Source organism: Astyanax mexicanus, chromosome 8 (assembly GCF_023375975.1).
Source record: "Astyanax mexicanus isolate ESR-SI-001 chromosome 8, AstMex3_surface, whole genome shotgun sequence".
NCBI classification, from domain to species: Eukaryota; Metazoa; Chordata; class Actinopteri; order Characiformes; family Acestrorhamphidae; genus Astyanax; species Astyanax mexicanus.
The window spans coordinates 57,156,721-57,177,972 of NC_064415.1; the positions used below are offsets into that span (position 1 = coordinate 57,156,721).

The window sequence follows — 21,252 nt, forward strand, 5'->3', positions numbered from 1 at the left end:
TGAAACTGGGGTTCATATCCCGATCTGGGTGACTGTTCTGCGCTACACCTTGTGCAAGACTCCTAACACTACATTGACCCACTTCTGTAATAGAAATAACTTTGTAAGTCACTCTGGATAAAAGTGTCAGCTTAATGCCATAAATGTAATTTTAGCATAGAGCAGGGCTGCACGATATATCATTTAAGCATCGCTATCATTGCTACACAGCGCTGTCTCTGTGTCTATGTGAGTGACAGGCTGCAGCTGCCTGAGAGGGAGGGGAGGGTAGGAGTTCACACGAGGTAACTGCACGCATGGCCTCCGTCCTCATGGCTGGGCACGTGCTCGTAAACGTGAACATGTGTTGTAAGCTGTGCACCACCTTAGTCCAGCACAGTTTTGCAGTGCAGAAATTTCCAGTTACAGCTGAATTCACACTTTTAATCCTAGAAAAACAAACACTCTTCTTATTTACCTTTTAAAAAGTCATTTAAATGCCTGATTAAAGGGCTGGTTACTGTTGTTTTGCTGTTTTCCTCGGGTTTTGAGTTGAGCTCAGCGCTGATTCAGCTTTTGATTGGTCCGGACGCAAGACAGCGCATGGGTGAGGGGCGGAGCTGGTGATGTCATGGCCCTTTGTTTAATTGGCTAATATCGCAAATTTATATATCGTTAAACAGAAGTTTTGCAATGTTACATTTTTCCATTTTTAATATCTCTTATCTACAGAGACTCATAGAATAGAAAGTGTATTTCTAAGTGTATTTCTGACTCACTATTTAGCTATATTCTGCTGTATTTCTCTCACTCACTTTCTCAATATGTGACATTTTCACCCAATAATACGTCTGAACCTTTTCTATTCTCTTTTAAATGAAGTCTCAGTTAGTTTGACATTTAAAATCACTCCAGCAGAAAGTGTTTGAACATGCAAAAAAGGTCTGCTGAAACAGAAAAAGTAAAGGCTCTGGATCGTTCAGCTCTCCTGGCTTTAGAAGTGGTTTGTTTGTCCTCCTTGCAGAGCTTCATGCATGAAGACATACTGCCCTCTACTGGGCGCTGAGACTGTAACTCAGGTGATTCATCACTCTCTCAGACGTGGTGTAATAAAAATACCTGATTCAGTGAGCTGGACTTTTGATGTAGATTCCAGCTGAAACTCCAGGATTACTACAGACCAGCTAAAAGCACCTAAAACTTGCACCAGCTTCTCCTCAGCACAGGAAGACGTACCCGGCTTCTGTAGAGGAGCTGATTTCATACATCGTACCTGTCGGTTCTCAGGCAGAGAACACCTTTAACTGTTGTTTTATGTAAACAGACTCTTGCTTAATCCTGTCATTAGCCCTAATAGGTTTTGTGTGTTTGCTCGGATTGTGTTTGAAGGCTGCTGGTGTTTTGTTCTAGTCTCTCTTCACGTCTGCTTGATTAATGTTCCAGGATCTGTTTTTTCTTCCATCCACTTCCTACAAATGCACACTAAAGAGCGTTAGTGAGGTCAGGATTGTGGATAAGCACCAACTTGACCCCATTCCCAACTCTTCAACTCTTTAACTCGACTTTTTTTTAATTGTACCCTTCTCATTCATGCCAGGAATTAAAGGTGGCACCAATAGGTTTTTTATTTTTATCTGCTCCTCAGAGTCCTATTCTTTTGGCAGTACTTGGCTACAGAAAATCGAGAAGTGGTGCAAGTTAGGGCTGCAACTAATGATTATTTTGCTAGTTGACTAGTCTGATGATTATTTGTTTGATTAGTTGATTAGTCAGCGATTATTTTTACCATTTCCTCAGTCTCTAAAAAGCATAGAAACAGCTAAACAACAGAGATTTAAAAGCCATTTAAATGTCCTGATAATGTATAAAGGTGGAAACCTCTGATGCAGTTCAGTAGAATAGGTTTTCACAGATATTTGATGTAGTGTATAATACTGATATTTAATAAATTAAGCCGGAAAAGGGTAGAATGCCTTCTCCGGGTTGGGGAGGAGGTCCTGCCTCAAGTGGAGGAGTTTAAGTATCTTGGGGTCTTGTTCACGAATGAGGGAAAGATGGAGCGGGAGATCGACAGACGGATCGGTGCTGCGTCAGCAGTCATGCGGGCGCTGTACGGGTCCGTCGTGGTGAAGAGAGAGCTGAGCCAAAAAGCAAAGCTCTCGGTTTACCAGTCGATCTACGTTCCTACCCTCATCTATGGTCATGAGCTTTGGGTCATGACCGAAAGAACGAGATCACGGATACAAGCGGCCGAAATGAGTTTCCTCCGCAGGGTGTCTGGGCTCTCCCTTAGAGATAGGGTGAGGAGCTCAGTCATCCGGGAGGGACTCAGAGTAGAGCCGCTGCTTCTCCACATCGAGAGGAGCCAGTTGAGGTGGCTTGGGCATCTGATTAGGATGCCTCCTGGACGCCTCCCTGGTGAGGTGTTTCGGGCACGTCCCACCGGGAGGAGGCCCAGGGGAAGACCCAGGACACGCTGGAGGGACTATGTCTCTCGGCTGGCCTGGGAACGCCTTGGAATTCCCCCGGACGAGCTGGCCCAAGTGGTTGGGGAGAGGGAAGTCTGGGTTTCCCTGCTTAGGCTGCTGCCCCCGCGACCCGACCCTGGATAAGCGGAGGAAAATGGATGGATGGATGGATGGATATTACATTACATATGATTCCAGTCAAAATGTATCAGTAGTGTAAAATCATTATAAACAGTATTCAAATGCTTAAGAATTGAAGACAAGCTTGGTATGCTTTTAAAAAAAAAGTATATTTTCATCATTAATCAGAACATTATTTATCACGATGCAACAAAGTATTGTTTTCTAAATATATATAATGTGTGTATGATTTTATATATTTTGTGTTTTAGTCCAATTTGAAAGACACAAATCAGTGTATTAAGTATCTGCTGTGTGTTGAGGTGTGCAGGCTCTCTGGAGCGTGAGGTAATAGTTGTGTTCTGACCCCTCAGACTGTACTACGTGTTGTTTGTTGCTGCTAGGAGATCGGAGGCAGGAACTGAATTAACAAACAGGTTTTTTTATTGTTAGACTTCTTTTTTTCTTCTTCTTCTAAGTGGTGAAACTCCTGCCTCTCGGGCTCTTTCAGCCTCGTCCCAGGCTCAATTCATTATATCGAGCCGTGCTTTAGATATGTCACCCTGCCCTGTCAAGAGTTACTACAGGATTAATGATACTGAGGATATATAAATAATAACATGATAATTACTGTCGTTTTGATGCAGTATGTTGAGATGTTTTAATACTTTGGAGTGGTGAAAATGCTAAAATCCAGTATCTTTTAAGCTAAAACCTTGAAAATAAGGGTTGGCAACCAACATGGATTTGATGGAGCTTAACTAAAATTAAACTTTTAAAATTAGTCGTTTTATTTCATTTAGTTGTAAGTCATCTTTATTTATATAGTACTTGTCCAGAGCAACTTACATTACAGACAAAATTACAAAATACTAAAAAAAAAAAAAAAAAAAATTAGTCCTTTTTAATTTTTGTTTTGAATTTAATTTTAGTAGTAAGTAATCTGTATTTATATACTGTATTTATCTGTATTATTTTTTTTTTATACATTTATTCATAGGATTTTATATATGTGTGTATATATATGTATCTCATAACTTTTTTTTTTGTGGTGTTTTTATATTGCATCACAAAAGAGAAACACACCATATACCCCATTCCCAAACCCTCAAAATACCAGACATGCATATAAAAATAATAATAATAATAAAGTCATTATAGAAAGAAGTAATACAAAATATTATATTGAGCAAATGCCAGAAAAGGTTGCCAAATAGTAATAAAATGTCCCAGTGGACCCTTTTGAAGTATATCTAATCTTTTCTAGTTTAAGATTTATATTTAAAAAAAATATTTCCTCAAATTACTGGACAATACATACCTGAGCCTCTAAATATGCAACATATTTGCACTACTTCCCACTACACTTTTCAACCAAACCCAACTAACTAACACCAGTATTGGGAGTCTGTGTGTCTCACAAATATAAATCTTCCTCTGTTGGACTGAGATCTTTAAGGCCTGTCTAAAATGGACTTGAACTAAAGGTCTTGAATAATTCTATAATAAACATAAAATACTTTGTTCTCTGTATTTCTCCGCTATGTTATGTGGATTTGATTTTGCTTTTTAAGTTTTTAAGCAGGCTGTTCTGTTTGTTTTTTCAGTGTAAAAGCTCCCCCCCTGTGATCAGTCTTTCCTCCTCAGTGGCAGTAAAACAGTGGCGGGATCTAAATGGCCTCTCTTGTCTCGGCGCTGCCTCTGATTCTGCTCACGTTTCAACACTTGGAGAGAACGAGACTTTAAATAGTGGGGGTGTCTGAATGCGTTACTGTTAGTCGGTGTAAAGAGCAGCAGGGCTACAGTGCTGTCGGAGCAGCTGGAAAAAGTTCCCCTGTTAGTGAAGCTGGACGTCTGATAAACAGACAATCCAGAGGTCCAGAAGTCTATAAATCACTACAGTCCAGACAAATCCGCTCTGAGTTTGGCTCCATGCCCTTCTGCTGCTGCTGGTTCTGTCTGATCCTCAGTCTCTGAGCTGGATAATTGATTTGACTGACGGTGAGCGTGGAATTCCCTCAAGGGGAGAAGAGAATTAAGATGCTAACCTGACTAAGCATTAGGTCTAAATATAGTTTTTAATGTGTTTCTTATATGCGTAGCAATAATTGCAAATATCTGCTGTTTGTAGGAGCTATTGTTTGTGTGCAGTTTAGAGCAAAACATTTAGCAACATTAACAAATCACCCAGTAGTTCAGATTAAATCAAATCACATCAAATTTATTGTCACATTACAGAGTACAGGTGTACAGGAGAGTGGCAAAACCTGGCTACAAGTTCCCACTAGTATTCAAAAAACAGTATTTACAGTATAGAGTAGAATAAGTAAAATTAAATGGAAAAAATACCGTAAAATATGCAGCTCTGGAAAACAAAATGAGAGAGCACCTACAAATTGAGTTTCTTTAATTTGACCAAATTGAAAACCTCTGGGATATAATCTGGAATATAAACTGCTTGAATTTTTGCACCAAGAGTGTAAAGCATAAAGTTATCCAAAAGCAGTGTGTAAGACTGGTGGAGGAGAACATGCCCAGGTGCATAACAAAAACTGTGATTAAAAACCAACCAGGGTTATTCCACCAAATATTGATTTCTGAACCCTTAAAACTTTATGAATATGAACTTGTTTTCTTTGCATTATTTGAGGTCTGAAAGCTCTGCATGTTCTGTTATTTCAGACATTTCTGCATATAAATGCTCTAAATTACAATATTTTTATTTGGAATTTGGGAGAAATGTTGTCTGTAGTTTATAGAATAAAACAACAATGTTCATTTTACTCAAACAAAAACCTATAAATAGCAAAATCAGAAAAACTGAACTAAAGTGGTCTTTTCATTTTTTTCCCAGCTGTATATAATATATAAGGCACAGTTTAATCTGATATATTAACCAGATAACACTAATTACCACAGCTATTAGCAAACTCTATCTCTGCTGCTCCATGCTGTTTACACACTGAGTATGCGGTATGTGCAGGGTTCACTGCACGCAGCCACGCAATTCAGTGTTTGAAAGCGCAGTGGCCAATTCTTAGCGTTCTGTGTTAAAGCAGCTTCACGCTACACAGATATATACATCTTCTCACTATATTTACTTTCTTGCTCCCACATCAAACAGCTCTGACCAATCAAAGAAGACTATGTGCTTGCATGGTTTATTGATGCACTTTTTGACATGTTTATGTTTGTGCCTGTGTGAAAACAAATCAAACAGTGTGAGAAACCCTTTAGATCTATGTTGTGAACACTACCCTGCTCTCGCTGCTGCGCTAATGGAGATCCTGGCTCTTGGTGACACTTGACTTTTTTATTTTATTTTATTGTTGCCAGGGCGACCACGAAACAGACTGGAGCCCATGGACACGATCTTTGTGAAGCAGGTGAAGGAGGGAGGACCTGCACATGGAGCTGGACTCTGCACAGGTGATGTTTTGGTTAATAGAAGTCATGCAACACATGAGGTTTTGCCTGTGATGTGAAAATTAAATTAAAAATATTTTTATTTTGACTGCACACAGGTGATCGTATAGTGAAGGTGAATGGTGAGAGCATCATTGGGAAGACCTATTCCCAGGTGATTGCTCTGATCCAGAACAGGTAAGAAATGAAAGAAAACGGTGTATGACATTTTTAAGAACTTTTTCACGTTTTTTATTTTATTTTATTTTATTTTATTTATTTATTTATTTTTTTACATATTTAATTTAGTGGATCTTTGAGAGATCAGATCCAACAAGCAGCTCAGCTCTCCCTCTTGCCCCGCCCCTAAACCCATGCATCACCCCGTGCCCCTCCCAAACTATCCCTCCCAATTTTTTAATTTGATCTGAAGAAATAAACATGAACAGAACATGTGGTTATCAGAAGCCCCACCTCCAGTGCTCCAGTGGTACATTTTCATAATTTAAGGCTGTTTGCTTTTGCTGTTTTATCAATTTTAAATGGTCACACCAAATAAAAAAGCAGTGTATAATTAAACTGTTGTCCATTTAAATCAGTATTGGTCACAAAATCTTTAAAATAGTGGTGATAACTTTTGAATGCATGCATTTTCCCAACATACTGTGAGATTAACTTTCATTAATCATTGTGATCATGTTTGTCTTCCAGCGAAACATTTTTAGAGCTGTGTGTAATGCCAAAAGATGAAGATATCCTACAACTGGTAAGTTGATATATGTGCTCACTTTCCTATAAATCTGTAACTAAAACCCAAAATATTTGATTTAAACAGTTAAAAGGTGCTGTTTCACCATGTTTTCACCAACTGTTAACTCAAATGCACGATGTGTTAATAATTAAATATGGTCTAATATAAATAATATTTTATGGTTGGGTGAAAACTACTTTCATACACTAGTACTAAAATTTGCTTAGCGTCCTATTTTGAGCGTGTTTTAATTGTTTTTGATTTGTGGACTGTACTAAACTGCTAGTGATGGCTAGTTCAGAGGTATATCAGAGTATATCAGCACTTTTGAAGGAGTATTAGCATTAGCTGCTAATCGCGTTAAGCTCTAGTTAGCTCTTTTGCCATTCAGAGATGAGTATATCGGACTGTGGCTTTCCGTCTACTGTGTTAAAACAAGCTACTTGGAACAAACCACTAGGAGGTTAATACCTCCTTGGCTTAACAGAACACTTAGGGTTCCTTAATGTAGATCTGGTTATGCTGCTGCACCTAGCCTTATTTAAAATTTGGAAATCTAAGCTTGCTGTAGATAAAGGGAAGTGCTTTAGTCACCCAAATAAACAGATTTTAGGAAAGAAATCTGTGCAGATTAGCATCTTATATAGCGTTGTATAATGCGAAAAATACTAATTCATAATCGTTGCATCCTTATTTCATTCTATGCTGCAGTTTTGCTCATCAATAATAATCCTAGTGTTTCAAACAGCTGTAAATCTGTAAGTGTTGTTAGCCTCGTCATTGGACGCCTTGTTCAGATACTTAACTTTTAGCAGTGAATTCCCAGTGCAGCTTGGGTGCATATAACAGAATACCATGTAAACTTATTGTAAAAAAAAAATAAATAAACATATATTAGCATCCTATAGATATTGACACGCTGCCTGATGGAGAAATAAACACGCTGCAGACAAAATCAATACTGCTCAAGTCAATAAGGCCTGTCCTGTTTGTGTTGTGTGTGTTACCGGAGAAGCTGACCTCCTTCAGAAAGCGAGTGATGCTCTGTTCCCTCCCTCTCCTCACTCCTCTATCTGGGGCTGCTAACCAGGCCACTGCAGCCTGTTCCACTGCTGGAGCTCCAATTGCTGCGCCATCGCAGCTGCCCTGAATAGCTCGGCGAGCAGCCTCCTTTTCCTCACTCCTTCACTTTTAACACGTCCGTTTTTATAAGTTTATAAGTGTGTCTGTGAGTGTGATCGGCTTCGTGTTAAGTGTGTTTGAGTTCAGTGTGTTTGAGTTCAGTGTGTTTGAGTTCAGTGTGTTTGAGTTCAGTGTGTTTGAGTTCAGTGTGTTGTCCTGTTGAAGAAGTTGAGAAATGTTTGCAGCTTATGCCTTGATGCACTTGACATCAAATTTATATATAAGCTGTTGATGCTTTTACTAGGCTGGGAGGCCTGGTCTTCCATTGTAAGGTCATTTTTACAATATATACAGCTCTGGGGAAAAAATAAGAGAGTACTTAAAAATGCTGAGTTTCTTTGATTTTACAAAATTGAAAACCTCTGTAATATAAGCCATCAAACCAAACTGAACTGCTTGAATTGTTGCACCAGGAGTAAAGGCATAAAGTTATCCAAAAGCAGTGTGCAAGACTGGTGGAGAAGAACATTCCAAGATGCATGTTGAAAACAGAGTTATTCCACCAAATATTGATTTCTGAACTCTTTTCTTTGGATTATTTATTCTGAAATGTTCAAAATGACAATATTTTTTGGGGAATTTGGAAGACATTTTATTAGTAGTTTATAGAATAAAACAACAACATACACCTATAAATAGCAAAATCAGAGAAACTGAATCAGAAACTGAAGTGCTCTCATAATTCTTTCCAGAGCTGTGTATATATATATAATATTGGTAAAATATTACCCATGATGAGCTAAGTGTGCTATAATGTGATTTTTCATTGCTGCTAGCCTGAAGGGCCGTGACGTCCCTCTGAAACCCAGAAAGTAGGACATTGCTGTTCTAATTTACTCTGCCTGTCTTCATTAACAAAGGCTAAACTGTAGCATCGGACCGGCTGGAGCAGCGTAACCTTTCAGATCAATATTGTGTAAACCTCTAGTCGATCTCATTTATAAAATACTATGCTTGGATTGGATTAGACTCTGTTCTTTCTGTGTCTATTAGTCGTTTATCTGCTGTAGGCTTTAATTTCTTTATTTGCCCACTTGAAATGTATATAATTTTTCTTTTTACTTTGGTTATAGAAAGAATGATGTGCTTAAAAAAGGCTTTATAGATATGCTGACACAGTGTCCTTTTTTGAACTGTTCTAACTTTAACTTCAGTACACACATCTTGGTCCATTCTATTAACTTTTAATGCTTTCCATCTACTACTGAAGCACTTTATCACTCTGTCTCTTCTGCAAGACTACTACTGTACTCTCTGTATTGTAGAGTTAGTTGGTGTTCATGAACAGAGCATGTTGGGCCTGCTTTCTTGCATGCTTTAAAATAATATATATATATATATATATATATATATATATATATATATATATATATATATATATATATATATATATATATATATATATATATATCATTCTTTTAAAATGTTCTGCATGGTAGGTTAACATTAAAATCTGCTACTTCAGCTGGTCTGAAGTTCATGCTCAGGTCGAGGAGGTGAAAAAATCCCAGGCTTTGGTTTGCTTTTGCTGTTTTTGCAGCTATAGCTGCACAGCTGCACCAAGAGATGTATCGGTACGAGAGAGAAGCATGTAGCGCTAACGCTCATGCGTAAAAGCTAAAAGAAGCATGAAATCCAGTTTAACCATTCACATTCATGTATCACATGTCCATGGATTGGATACATATTCTATTTGGGACCACATATTGAAGTGGCTCAGATTTGATTTGAAAAAAATCGGATTTGGCTCGTTCACACAGCCATAAAATAAATCAGATCTGAGCTTCATTGAGCAAAAAATCAGATTTGAGTCACTTTAGCCTGGTAATGGTATGAACGTAGCCTAAGATTAGCACACAGATTTGCACCTTTTGAATTTTTTTAATGAGAATTTTTCGCTTTTTGGGGAAGTTTTAATGAACAAGCCCATATCACTCAATCAGACTATACAATCTAGAAAAAGCTGAAAATATGAATCAGATAATGAAGTCACCATTCATTAATAAAATAAAAAAAATAATAAAATGTTCTTTTCGCCGCTAGCATTGTTTTTCATGCGTATGCCATGTAATAAGGCAATGAATATAGCTTGTCCAGAAAAAGGTGTCAGCTTTTGCAGGTGGATTAAACCGGTGAGCCTCTGTAGGGGGATATTAGATATTAGACGGGAGATTAGTGGAAGACCCGGGTGTACGTTGAACACCGGCAGGGGGGAGAAATGCGATGGCTTTCAGCTGTGAGGGAGGGGAGGGGAGGGGAGGAATAGAACAGATCAGCTGATCAGCTCCTATGTTGTGAACAGATTTGTATTTGTGTGTGAGTGAGGCATGCAGGCGAGAGAGAGAGAGAGATAGAGGGAGGGATAGAGAGATAGAGAGAGAGGGAAAGGAAGGATGGGAGGGGGAGCGGGGCCATCTGAACAGAATGTATAATCAAGCAGCTGCCTCCGTCATGTGAATGGTTGCAGCCCCAGAGAGAGGGAGCGAGTGAGGGGAGCCGAAGAGACAAGCTGCCGTGGGTGTGTGCGAGTGTGTGTGAGAGTAGCGCGCGTGTGTGTGAGAGTAGCGCGCGTGTGTGAGTGTGTGTGCTCGCTGGCAATAATCTGGCTGCAGATGGAGAGTGATGGGGAGGAAACCGTTAGCGCTGCCGTTGCTGCCGCTGCCGCTGCTGGAGGCTGGCTGTGGCCACCTCTGGCCCTCTCTGGAGAAGAAACGACGGACACGAGCAGGTGGCATCGCTGAAGTGACTGGAACAGCGACAGTCTTCCCACAGCTTCACCTCGTTCACCGCCTTCCCACGGTCCCTCCTCACCCACGGCGGAGCTGCCGCTGCTCCCGCCGCCGTCGCAACCGCTGCCGTTTCTCTGGTGTATTTTTAGCACCTCGCACAGAATTATTCATTGAGGGAGACTGGCTTGACTCGGACTAACTCCTTCTGGGCTTAGATGTCTCTTATTTTAATGTGTGTCTTTTTTTCCATTCTTCCTTCCTTTTCTCTTTCTATCTCTCTCTTTTTTTTCCCCCCCTCTTTTTTCCCTCCAATGCCACTCTGTGATGTAATGGCTGCAGTTTTCACGGGAGATCACTGCTGTGGTAAGCAGATCAACTACGTGTTGTCGTTGTCATGTGTACAGATGTCATGCATGTCTCCGTGTTCAGCTTGGCTGTCAGCAGAGGTTTAGCATCCCTGGCTGCTCTGGACGAGCTGTCATTGCTTTTAAAGGTCTGTTACCGTCACCGTTAGCTACCGTAGACGCTACTGTGGCACGCCTCGGCCGTGGTGAAGCTCTCAGCCCTCGTGATACCTGTTTGATTTAGACTGTAGAGCACAGCGGAGAGGAGCGGAGCAGAGCTCACTGTAGCGGGAATGTTTGCAGTGCCTCGCCCTTTTTATTCAGTCGTCAGCGATGAGAACTTTGACCTGTGGAACTTCACACGCCATCTGTGGCATCTCGTAAAGGGAGGGGCAAAGTTCTCTACCAATGAGATGCCCCTTCGGTTCATTCAGGTGTGTGTAAAGAAGTGTAACCTGACTCTGTGTAGGTATGTTGGGTGAAAGTCCACAGCAGTTGCCTGGCGATTGACAGACAGACAGACGAACAGACGATAATGCCGTGATTTTTAAGAGGAGTAATTAAATGGATCCTGAAAGATGGTTTTGGCCTTCTGCATCTTTAAGCACAAGCAGTAAGCTTGTAGTGGCTGCAGGTGGCTTTTAAATAATAATGATAACTGAAGTCAGATTTAGTGCAGTGGCTAACAGGGGCAGACGCCCGCCCATGGTGTCAGTCAGCCTGCGGACACGGGCGGTGACCCAACCGGTGGGTAGTTAACCTTCCTCATTTCTAACTCTTTATATCTCGATTCTGATTAATTGAGATTATTTTGGGCTTGGCTTGCTGCCTTGTGCTTCTAAGCACATCTGTTTCCGCTTTAAGCATGTGTTTTTAAGCAAATGGAGGCTGATCATCTGATCTGACTGCACTGATGACAGACATTTAAAGGAAGTGGCAACCTGTTTGCATGCCCACACGATGTTGAATGTACACACCAGTTAATCTACAGTATTGTGGCTTACTAAATAAAAAAAAAAAATTGCCTGGCTGCTGTTTGTTTTATCATTCCCTTAATGTCTTCACATTGTAAATCCCACATGTTGATTACTTTCCTTGCTGACTTGTGTGTGTCTGTGTGTGTGTGGTAGCTCAAGGAATTGTGTTCACTGCTTGATTAGCATTTAGCACTTGTGCAAGATCTTCTGCTAAAAATGTTCCACGGCGAATAGCGTAGAATTCCTCAGCTCGGCGCAAAGGAGCACTGCTCACACTTGTGACCTGTCAGACTCCCACACACAAGCTGCAGCACGAATCTCCCACGCACCATAGAGCAGTTACAGTGAACTGTTGGACATGGTTATAATCAAAGTAGCTCAGTGTATTGTAGAAGCTCAACGCCTGCTATGTGTGTAAACTGTGTGTAAACCGTTTCTGACGTGCATCTCTCTTTTTCTCTCTATTTCGTGTTTTTTTTTTTCTGCAGGCCTATTCCCAGGATGCCTACCTTAAAGGTCACGATGCCTACAGTGGGAACGCTCGTCACATTCCAGAGCCACCTCCCATATGTTACCCACGAGTAGACTGTAAACCCCTTGGGATGACGGAGGCCTCCGAGGCAACACCTGCCCCAGGTGGGCCTCCACCTGATTTGGGATACCGTGTGGAAATACCTGTCCCTCCATCACCGCCACCACGAGTCTCGAAGCAGCAATCAGCCATCTGCGTGTGCAACGACAGCGTCCGGACTGTGGTGGTATCTCCCGACATCCACATGGGCCACCTGGGTGCTTCAGTGAGGGGAGACTACATGGGTCACGTGGGTCCAGACGCGATGCTGATGAGGACCAGACCTGGTACGGTGTCAGGAGGCCGTCCGCCGTACCTTCACGCTCGCACTGCTGACGTGTACCCTTCGGGTTACCATGGAGATTCTTACGCCATTCCGCCTACTCACTATTCTCCCTCCGCCTCGTCCGCCTCCATCCCTCCGGGCTCCCACCAGAAAATTGACTGGCGGACTTACCAGACTTACAGGGAGTACATTGACAACAAAGGCCTTCATGCTTACAGCCGGACTATACAGGAGCGACTGGACAGCCTTAGAGCGGCTTCCCAAAGCTCCCATGGCGCTGCCCATTTTGCAGCAATGCCCGCATGGGGCAACAAGATTCGACGGCGGAGCACATCTCACGACCGGTCGTACCAAGGTCCCCCTGTGCTTCCACCACGTAGTGCCTCCCAGGACAGGATGAGAGGTACCGAAAGAGCATCACGGACAAGAGATTGGCCTCCCCGTAGCGTTTCCTCAGACGGGCTCATTCGCCAACCTCGTATTGTTTCCTCGGACTATGTCGAACACAGTGACGTTGTTGTTCCCAACATGCCTTGGCATGCAGAATGGAGGGGATACGGCAGAGCAGAGCAGGGTGGTACTCGTCCCAGTCGTCAGTCTCTTCCCCAAAGAGCAGTGCTCTATTCACACCCAGCAGGTTATGGGAACAGCGTCAGAGGTAGATCGTCTGCTCCCCATCAGCTGAGCTTGAGGACGGACATTCCTCCCCCCCTCGCTTCCTCTGAGAGAATATCACGCATTAGTAAAAACCAGGCCAAAGAGCCCCCGCAGTCCAAAGACCAAAGAGCCGCCTCCGCGGCGAGCAATCACGTTTCCGTCCCCGCGTCCCTGTGCCAGCAGTCCAGGGCTCGAGCGGAGACGATGCAGAGCCCTGAATCGGGCAAGGAAACCTCCGTGGGCCAGCGGTCTGCGTCTTGCTCTGTTGCGCCCCCTGCGCAGAAAACGCACAACCGCGATGTCAGGGGTCTACCTCCTGTTAACGGGCGCAGTCCAGTAGAGGGCGTAGTCCTGCGGGAGAAGCCACCCGCCGGGAAGAACGCATCCCAGCCGCTTCGTCACCCGTCCTACATCCTCGCTGTCAACGACACTGATGGGGCGGAGCCAGCAGGAGGAGTCGTGTGCTGGCTACCCAATGATGCGCGCCGAGAAATGCACATGAGGCGACTGGGTGAGCAGCAGGATTCCTTCTGCTCCAGCAACCTGGACGAATCTCTCGACTCCATCCCCTTCATTGGTAAGTGCAACCCTGTGTCACCATGGTAACGGTGCCCGGCAACAAGCTTTTGCAGAGCGGTAGAGTGGAGTGTGTGAGTGTGAGTGAGAGTGTTGGAGCAGTGATTTGCACAGGTTTGTGAAAGAATAATTGGGTGGATGAAATCATGAAGTGATGTGAGACAAGTGGTTTGTTATAATGTGTATATATATATTTAATGAGATAATGCACATTAAATTGTTGTGTCCCCCTAAACAAAACTATAAATTTGTCTACTCAAACTGTCATGTTTTATATGGTATGATTTCGAATAATGTATCATGGAAAAAGCTGACATGATCTTGTCTGTCTGTCGTGCTGGATCATTGTGCCGCTGGCTGAACTGAGTGAGCGTGGTCTGGTCAGTGTGTCATGGTGAGTCGGAGAGTTTTTATCCTCTCAAAAAATGCCTGTGGTTAAGTTGGACGCAGCATATGATGCGTAGTTTGTTGCTCCCTCGCTCTGTTTTTATCAGCAGGCTACTTTTAGACAGCAGCTAAGTTGTAATTAATTGTTTTATTGGAGTAGATCTACTTGCTGCAGCGGGGACTCCGGTAGTTTCTGGTCTTTTTAAATCAATAACCACTTAGCTGTCTGATGGCTCTCATGGGGTTTATCATTGTGTTGTGTTGTCTTCATGAATTGCCTTTTGAACGACTATTATAAGGCAAGGATAGTAAAAAGAAGATCTTCGCATAATCCTTTTCTTTTCTTGCACTGATAGTTGTGAATGAACAGTGAATCATTTTAAAGAGCATTTCTTTTAAGTTTCTCAGTAATGATGTCATTATTCATATAATCTTTCTAGTTCCAGTCAGGATGGAGAAACAAGGAATGTCAGTGAAATTAGCTCTTGAAATGTGATCTTAGATTTATTGAGACCAAAAAGAAAAAAGTTGCCCGAAATCTGAGTGCGTGATTTGCTGAATCTGTTTGAGATTATGAGAAATATACAGCTCAGAAACTTCAGTTTCTGAATCGGTTCCTCTGATTTAGCTTTTTATAGGTTTCTGTTCGAGTAAAACAAATTAGCATTTGTTGGTTTATTCCATAAACTACAGTTAAACATTTATTCCAAATTCCAAAAATAATAATATTGTTATTTAGAGCATTTGTTTTTTGCAGAAAATGAGAAATGGCTGAAATAACAAAAAAAGATGCCAGCTTTCAAGCCTCAAATAATGCAAAGAAAACAGAGAAGTTCATATTCATAAAGTTTTAAGAGTTCAAGAAATCAATGTTTGGTGGAGAAAAATATACCCTGTTTTTTTTTTTTTTTTTTTTGACTTTTTTTATGCATCTTATGCATCATGTTCTCCTCCACCAGTCTTACACACTGCTTTTGGATAACTTTATGCTTTTCACTTCTGGTGCAAAAATTCAAGCAGTTCAGCTATAATCCTCTTGATTATATTCCAGAGTTTTTTTAAGTGGTCTCTTACTTTTTATGCATACATATATGTTTTTTTACAGGTAAATCTTGTTTGGGACTCTTTTTTTTTTTTACATTACATTACATTACATTTGGCAGACGCTTTTGTCCAAAGCGACTTACAATATTGAAGTGCAAATAATAGAAGAGGTTAAGTACAAAAATAATCTTTAGTTATGTTTTTAGTAGGGATGGGATTTTTTTAAGGCCATAATTGGCGAACACTAGTATGCAGTGTTTTTTTATTTTTATTTTTACAGGAAGCTGGAAACAGGTTATTTAGCTTATCAATTAAACAGAATTTAGCCAAATTCTAAGGAGTTATAAGACATTATAATGAACACATCTACTGTACAGTACAGATATATGTCTGTCAGTAATGCTAGTGGCTGCTAGTTCTGGCAGCAGGTGTACACAATAATGCTCCAGACTCAGATCCAGCAGCACCAGCACCCATTACCCAGCAGCCCCAGAACAGAACCCCGATTGAGTTCAGCAGACCACCATCAATGGCTCGTTTCAGTGGACGACAGGCTCTTGTCCCGTCATGTCATTACACTCCACGGACAATAGTTGCTCCGTTTATCATCGCTGCTGGCGGGCTGAAGATGTTCTGTACTGTGCGGCTGCTGGTCTCGAGGATTTCTGGATTTGCCAGCTCTGCTGAAAAACACGGATTATGGATTTATCGTGGAACGATTTGTCATTTTTAGTTATTATCGACAGTGTGAATTACAAACGACAGTAGAAGTGGATGCTGGAGAGATTTAACCCACCAGATGACTGTGGATTAGATCATTATGGATTGGTCGGTCCTGGTGGATGTGCTGGTTTGTCCTGTCCGGTGCTTAAACCTAAGAAGGATGCTGGTGTTTCAGAGATTCTGGTTGGCGTACTGGACCCCAGGGGAAGAGTCAGGCTGGTGTGTGTCTTGTGAAGATTGTCAAGGGTTCTACTCTCAACTGGGGGAACCAGACGGTCAGTTTGGCGTTGAGGATCTTGAGATTTTTAACAAATACTGCTCACACTATCATACAGCTTTGGAAAAATATAAAAAATAAGAGATCACGTAAAAGTGATGAGTTTTTTTCGATTTTCCCAAATTGAAAACCTCTGAAATGTATAATCAAGAAGAAAATGGATGATAAAAAGATTTGTTTGCTGTTAGCTTGTTGCTATAAGGCCTTGGAATCATGGGTAGCATGTTGGTTCTTAGCATGTTTGCTTGTGGTTATAGGACCTTAGATAAAGGTTGGACTGTTAGTTTGCAGATAGCTTGCGAATACAAGACCTTATAGTAAACAGCTGCCGGAGCCCCGAGAGAGCACAATAGGTCTTGCTCTCTCTGGATGGCGCTCTTTCCCCTAATCACTCCTAGGGTGATGTGGATCAGCACAAGGCTGCGTCTGTGAGCTGATGTATCAGAACCGAGTCGCTGCTCTTTCCTCCGAGCATTAGCGCTGTGATGCTACTCAGCAATGCTATATCAGCAGCAGCAGGAGTCTGACTTCACATGTATCGGAGGAGGCGTGTGCTAGTTTTTACGCTCCTGGTGTTGTGGCATCACTAGTAATATGGGATATACAGCTGAGCAGCAGCTAAATAAGTGGGATAGATAATTGGTCTATCTAAACTGGAAAAAAAATAATACTACACAAATAAAAACAAGTATACGTTAGAAAATTCTATATATTTATATGATGATTGTAAAGTTTTAACAATACTACATTCAGGGGGACGCTCGTCTTAGTTGAGTTTGACACTGACAGTATTTGGGTGGGGGAGGAGAGGAGATCCCAGCTACAGTGCATTGTTTACATGCCATTGTGCAAGAATGAAGGTTCTATTTGTGACTTCTCACAGTTCTAGTGGGGCTGTCAGCTGTCTAGGCCAAGCTGTCAAAATGTCAGTCTTGTGAGTATAAGGCTGTATATTCCTTTATTATGGCTGTGGCTTGTTCACTGTGGTCCATCCAGTCAATAGGGCATGGGGAAGGTTGTAATGGCAGAAGGGGTGTGCGATAAATAATAAAAATATCACGATATTTCATGGTATTTTTGCGGTTATACTTTTGGCAATATGACAACTTTAAATAAATAAAAAAACGAATTAAGAATACACTAAATACTAAATATGAACTCCATATACAGCTCTGGAAAATGAGAAATGGCTGAAAAAAAAGATGTGAAATTTTCAGACCTCAAATAATGCAAAGAAAACAAGTTCATATTCATTAAGTTTTTAGAAGAGTTTAGAAATCAGTATTTGGTGGAATAACCCTGTTTTTTAATCACAGTTTTCATGCATCTTGGCATCATTTTCTCCTCCACCAGTCTTACACACTGCTTTTGGATAACTATGCTTTACACCCCTGGTGCAAAAGAAAATTTAAGCAGTTCAGTTTGGTGGTTTGATGGTTTGTGATCATCCATCTTCCTCTTGATTAAATTTCAGAGGTTTTCAATTTGGTAAAATCAAAGAAACTTATAATTTTTGAGTGCTCTCTTATTTTTTTTTCAGAGCTGTGTCTCCATATATCCAGGGTTAAAGTAAAATAAATGATACTGGACAGATTTAATGTCTCTAGTAAATATATAATGGGAAATTAGAACAGTGTGAATTTTTATTTTGCTAAAAACAGCTAAAAAGTAGTTATTTATGCCCCTTTAAAACCTTAATTGACGTCTTTATTTTACTTTGTTGTACTTTGTTGTCTTTGGACCAGTTCTGCCTGTGTAAGCCTCCTTATTTAAGGGTTAAAAAGGCAGTAGGTGGCGCTGTAGAGCGCCTCAGGCCCTCAGGGCCGTTTACACACCTTCCCCTTGGCCCTCTTTGGGAGCCGGGCCGAGGCTGGAACTAGGGCATTGGCTTTAATTTTAGCTGCTGAAGCCCCACGGCAGCACAGAACCGCTTTGTACTCTGGGCTTTTTTAGACTGCAGAGGACCTCGAAAGTTTTTAGCTCTCTCAAAAACAGGACATGTTTAAAGAGGAGAAAAAAAGGAAAAAATATGACAGATAACTGTCCTCATTCCTCGAAAAGTTTCAGTGTGTACACTCAGTGCAGCAGTGCAGCGGTCCTGTAAACCGCTGTAATTATTTAGCAGCGTTCCAGCGATTACGCCATCCTGATCCCTCAGGGCTGGGAAAGGAACAGTGTACGATGATGTAGATTCATATTTAAAGATGCTGACGCTCTTTTTAAACTAGGGCTGGGTGTAAAGGATAAACACTAATTATTAAATACTATGTTATTTAAATATATTGATTTTTATATTCAAAATGAGCTGCACTTCATTTACTTCAGTTAAACATGGACTGATTATACTTTCTTTAATCAAATAAACACTAAAAAAGTACACAATATACTAAAACGCCCCATTTATCATGATTTTCAATAAAATACTATACATACAGCTCGTGCTGGGTGGTATACCGGTACATCTGAAAATTAGAACCATTTGAGAACCAGTATGCAATTTTCTCATTCTGCCATTCTGCTAGAAGCGCTGCCGAGCGCTGTGTAGAACAGCACCACCAAAGAAGCAGATACAGCTCGCAACTAGCAAGCACTCACCAGTTAGCATAACAAGCTAACACACTGGAGTGACTGGAGTAGGGAAAGTCAGCTCTGTGGAGTCAAATGCTCGTCTCACCGCACTGTCCTGCCAGGAGAAAAATGAGAACAGCACTTTATCTGAGGAGCTCCTGCTGCTGTTCCTCATTGTATGAGTATTTTTAATTTGAGTCAAATAAAAAGTAATTATAGTCATTTTAAATGTATTAATACTGTAGCTTGGTAAAAAGGATAATTGTATTGCACACTGAACTGAATGTGTTTGTGAACTGGAGAAAAATATATATCTTTTGCCTATTCTGTCTTGTGTGTTCTGTATTTTGCGGTATATGAAAGGCTGTGTATGATCTGTTTTTAAGTTAAACTCAATGGGTCTTTTGTAAAAGGAGAAAGACTAAAGTAAATTCTCTGAAGCTCCAAATTTCACCTTGACTCTTTTTTTCAGAGCTCAGCCGCAGCTGTTGTAGACTTGTTATTTAGCTCGCTAATGAGCTGATAAACTGAGTCAGGTGTTGGGCAAGAGAGAGAATTGCAGTGTGCCAGAGTCAGGCCTGGGAAACTGTAGGGAGGTTTTACTATTGTTTTTTTGTGGACTTTTTATTGTTTACAACAATTATTAATTAATAATAAGCTATTCACTGCATTTGTTCTCCTCTTAACATGTAATTTATTGCTGAACAAATGACAAAATATTGAAATTTAAACCAGGATGAATAGTCAAATAGTTAAATGGGCACATTCCATCGTTATGGATGGATTTAGATTATTGTGTATAAATAAGCATGTGTTCCAGTGAAATGGCTTGTAGGCGGTACTTTTCGTTTTAGTTTGAGAACCTCTAAATGCTGTGTAATTTCACAGTAATTCAGTACTTTTGGTCTAACTGCATTCCTGCTACATTAAACGCAGAGATCAGTTCTGATTCATTGGCGCTCCTCGAATGTTCTCTCTGGCGAATCCGAGGGGTGTTAGTGATTTACACACTGTCCAGTCTGAGACATTCACAGGCTGACTAATCCTGAGAATTCTGGGGGCGTTTTGACACATCTATTGTCTGTCCGCTCTCTCAGAACACTTTTATAAAGTGTGTGGATAAGTGCACATAAACACAAATTCCTAAAACCCAGAGTTTCACTCGTTTTTGTTTCTTTTTCTTGGTTTTAACCCTCTGACTCTTGTTTGGTTACAGACGAGCCGGCCAGCCCCAGCGTGGATCATGACGGCAGCCACATTCCTGCTTCAGCTGTGATCTCAACAGTTCCGGCTGGAACTTCCGACACGTCAAGTCCAAAGACTCCGAGTCCACACATGCGCCGGCAGCTTTCCCATGACCAAGGTAAAGACCAGGGGACAGGTTTTATTTATTTATTTATTTATTTTTGTGTTACCTCTGATTTTAGCCTGTTGTGTGTAAAAAAAAAAAAAAAAAAAAAAAAAAAAAAACACCTTGATACAGTCTTGATCCAGTACCCTTCCATATGCGAAGAAAGAGAAAGAAAAAAGAAAAGTGAGACAGTGTGATTGTGCGAGACAGAACGAGTGATTGCATGAGTAAGAAAAGGAGTGAGCGAGAGGCAGCTTGAGTGAGACGGCGCGAGTGAGCGAGAGGTAGCGCAAATCAGCGAGAGGCAGCGCAAGAGACAGCTCAAGTGAGCGAGAGACTGACAGACGGCGCGAGTGAGCGAGAGGCGCTACGAATGAGGGAGAGACTGCGCAAATGAGCAAGACACGGCATGATTCAATGAGAGACAGAATGAGGGACATCGTGACTGAGCGAGAGAGCAAAAGACTGAGCGAGAGACCGAGTGAAAGACAGCGCGACTGAGCAAGAGACTGAGCAAGATTCAGCACAAGTGAGGGAGAGAATTGTGCAAGAGACCATGCGAGCGAGAGACTGAGCGAGAGGCAGTGCAAGTGAGTAAAAGACTGAGCGAGAGATTCAGCATGACCAAGCGAGAGACGGAGATTTTGGACGGTACCTTCTTGATATTGAATTTCGATACCCAGCCATAATAACGTATCCAGCAACATCATGCTTACCTCCCTGCTGTTTTTGTGTTCATACAGAATCACTGAGAAACGCCATCCTGGAACAGAGTGGAGCCAGAACCGAGCGCTCCAAATCTTACGACGAGGGTTTAGACAATTACAGAGAGGAGGGACGAGGGTGAGTCCACAGTG

The 21,252-nt window shown here is 41.5% G+C and overlaps 1 protein-coding gene across 5 annotated transcripts in view; it reads left to right on the top strand.

The window, feature by feature from the left end:
- Positions 1–21,252, top strand: part of arhgap21b (Rho GTPase activating protein 21b) — a 162,414-nt gene that overhangs the window by 19,214 nt on the left and 121,948 nt on the right. For 3 of the 5 annotated variants that reach the window (XR_007440252.1, XM_007250616.4, XM_022677784.2), the window contains exons 5-11: positions 5,904–5,996; positions 6,092–6,170; positions 6,684–6,738; positions 10,974–10,997; positions 12,444–14,046; positions 20,261–20,407; positions 21,139–21,238. Coding sequence is in view for 4 of the 5 variants with exons in the window: in XM_007250616.4 (XP_007250678.3) it covers positions 5,904–5,996; positions 6,092–6,170; positions 6,684–6,738; positions 10,974–10,997; positions 12,444–14,046; positions 20,261–20,407; positions 21,139–21,238 (2,101 nt within the window). In the remaining variant the exon portion in view is untranslated. The remainder of the gene's footprint in view (positions 1–5,903; positions 5,997–6,091; positions 6,171–6,683; positions 6,739–10,973; positions 10,998–12,443; positions 14,047–20,260; positions 20,408–21,138; positions 21,239–21,252) is intronic. The other 2 variants (XM_007250617.4, XM_022677786.2) reach the window with 1 other exon arrangement.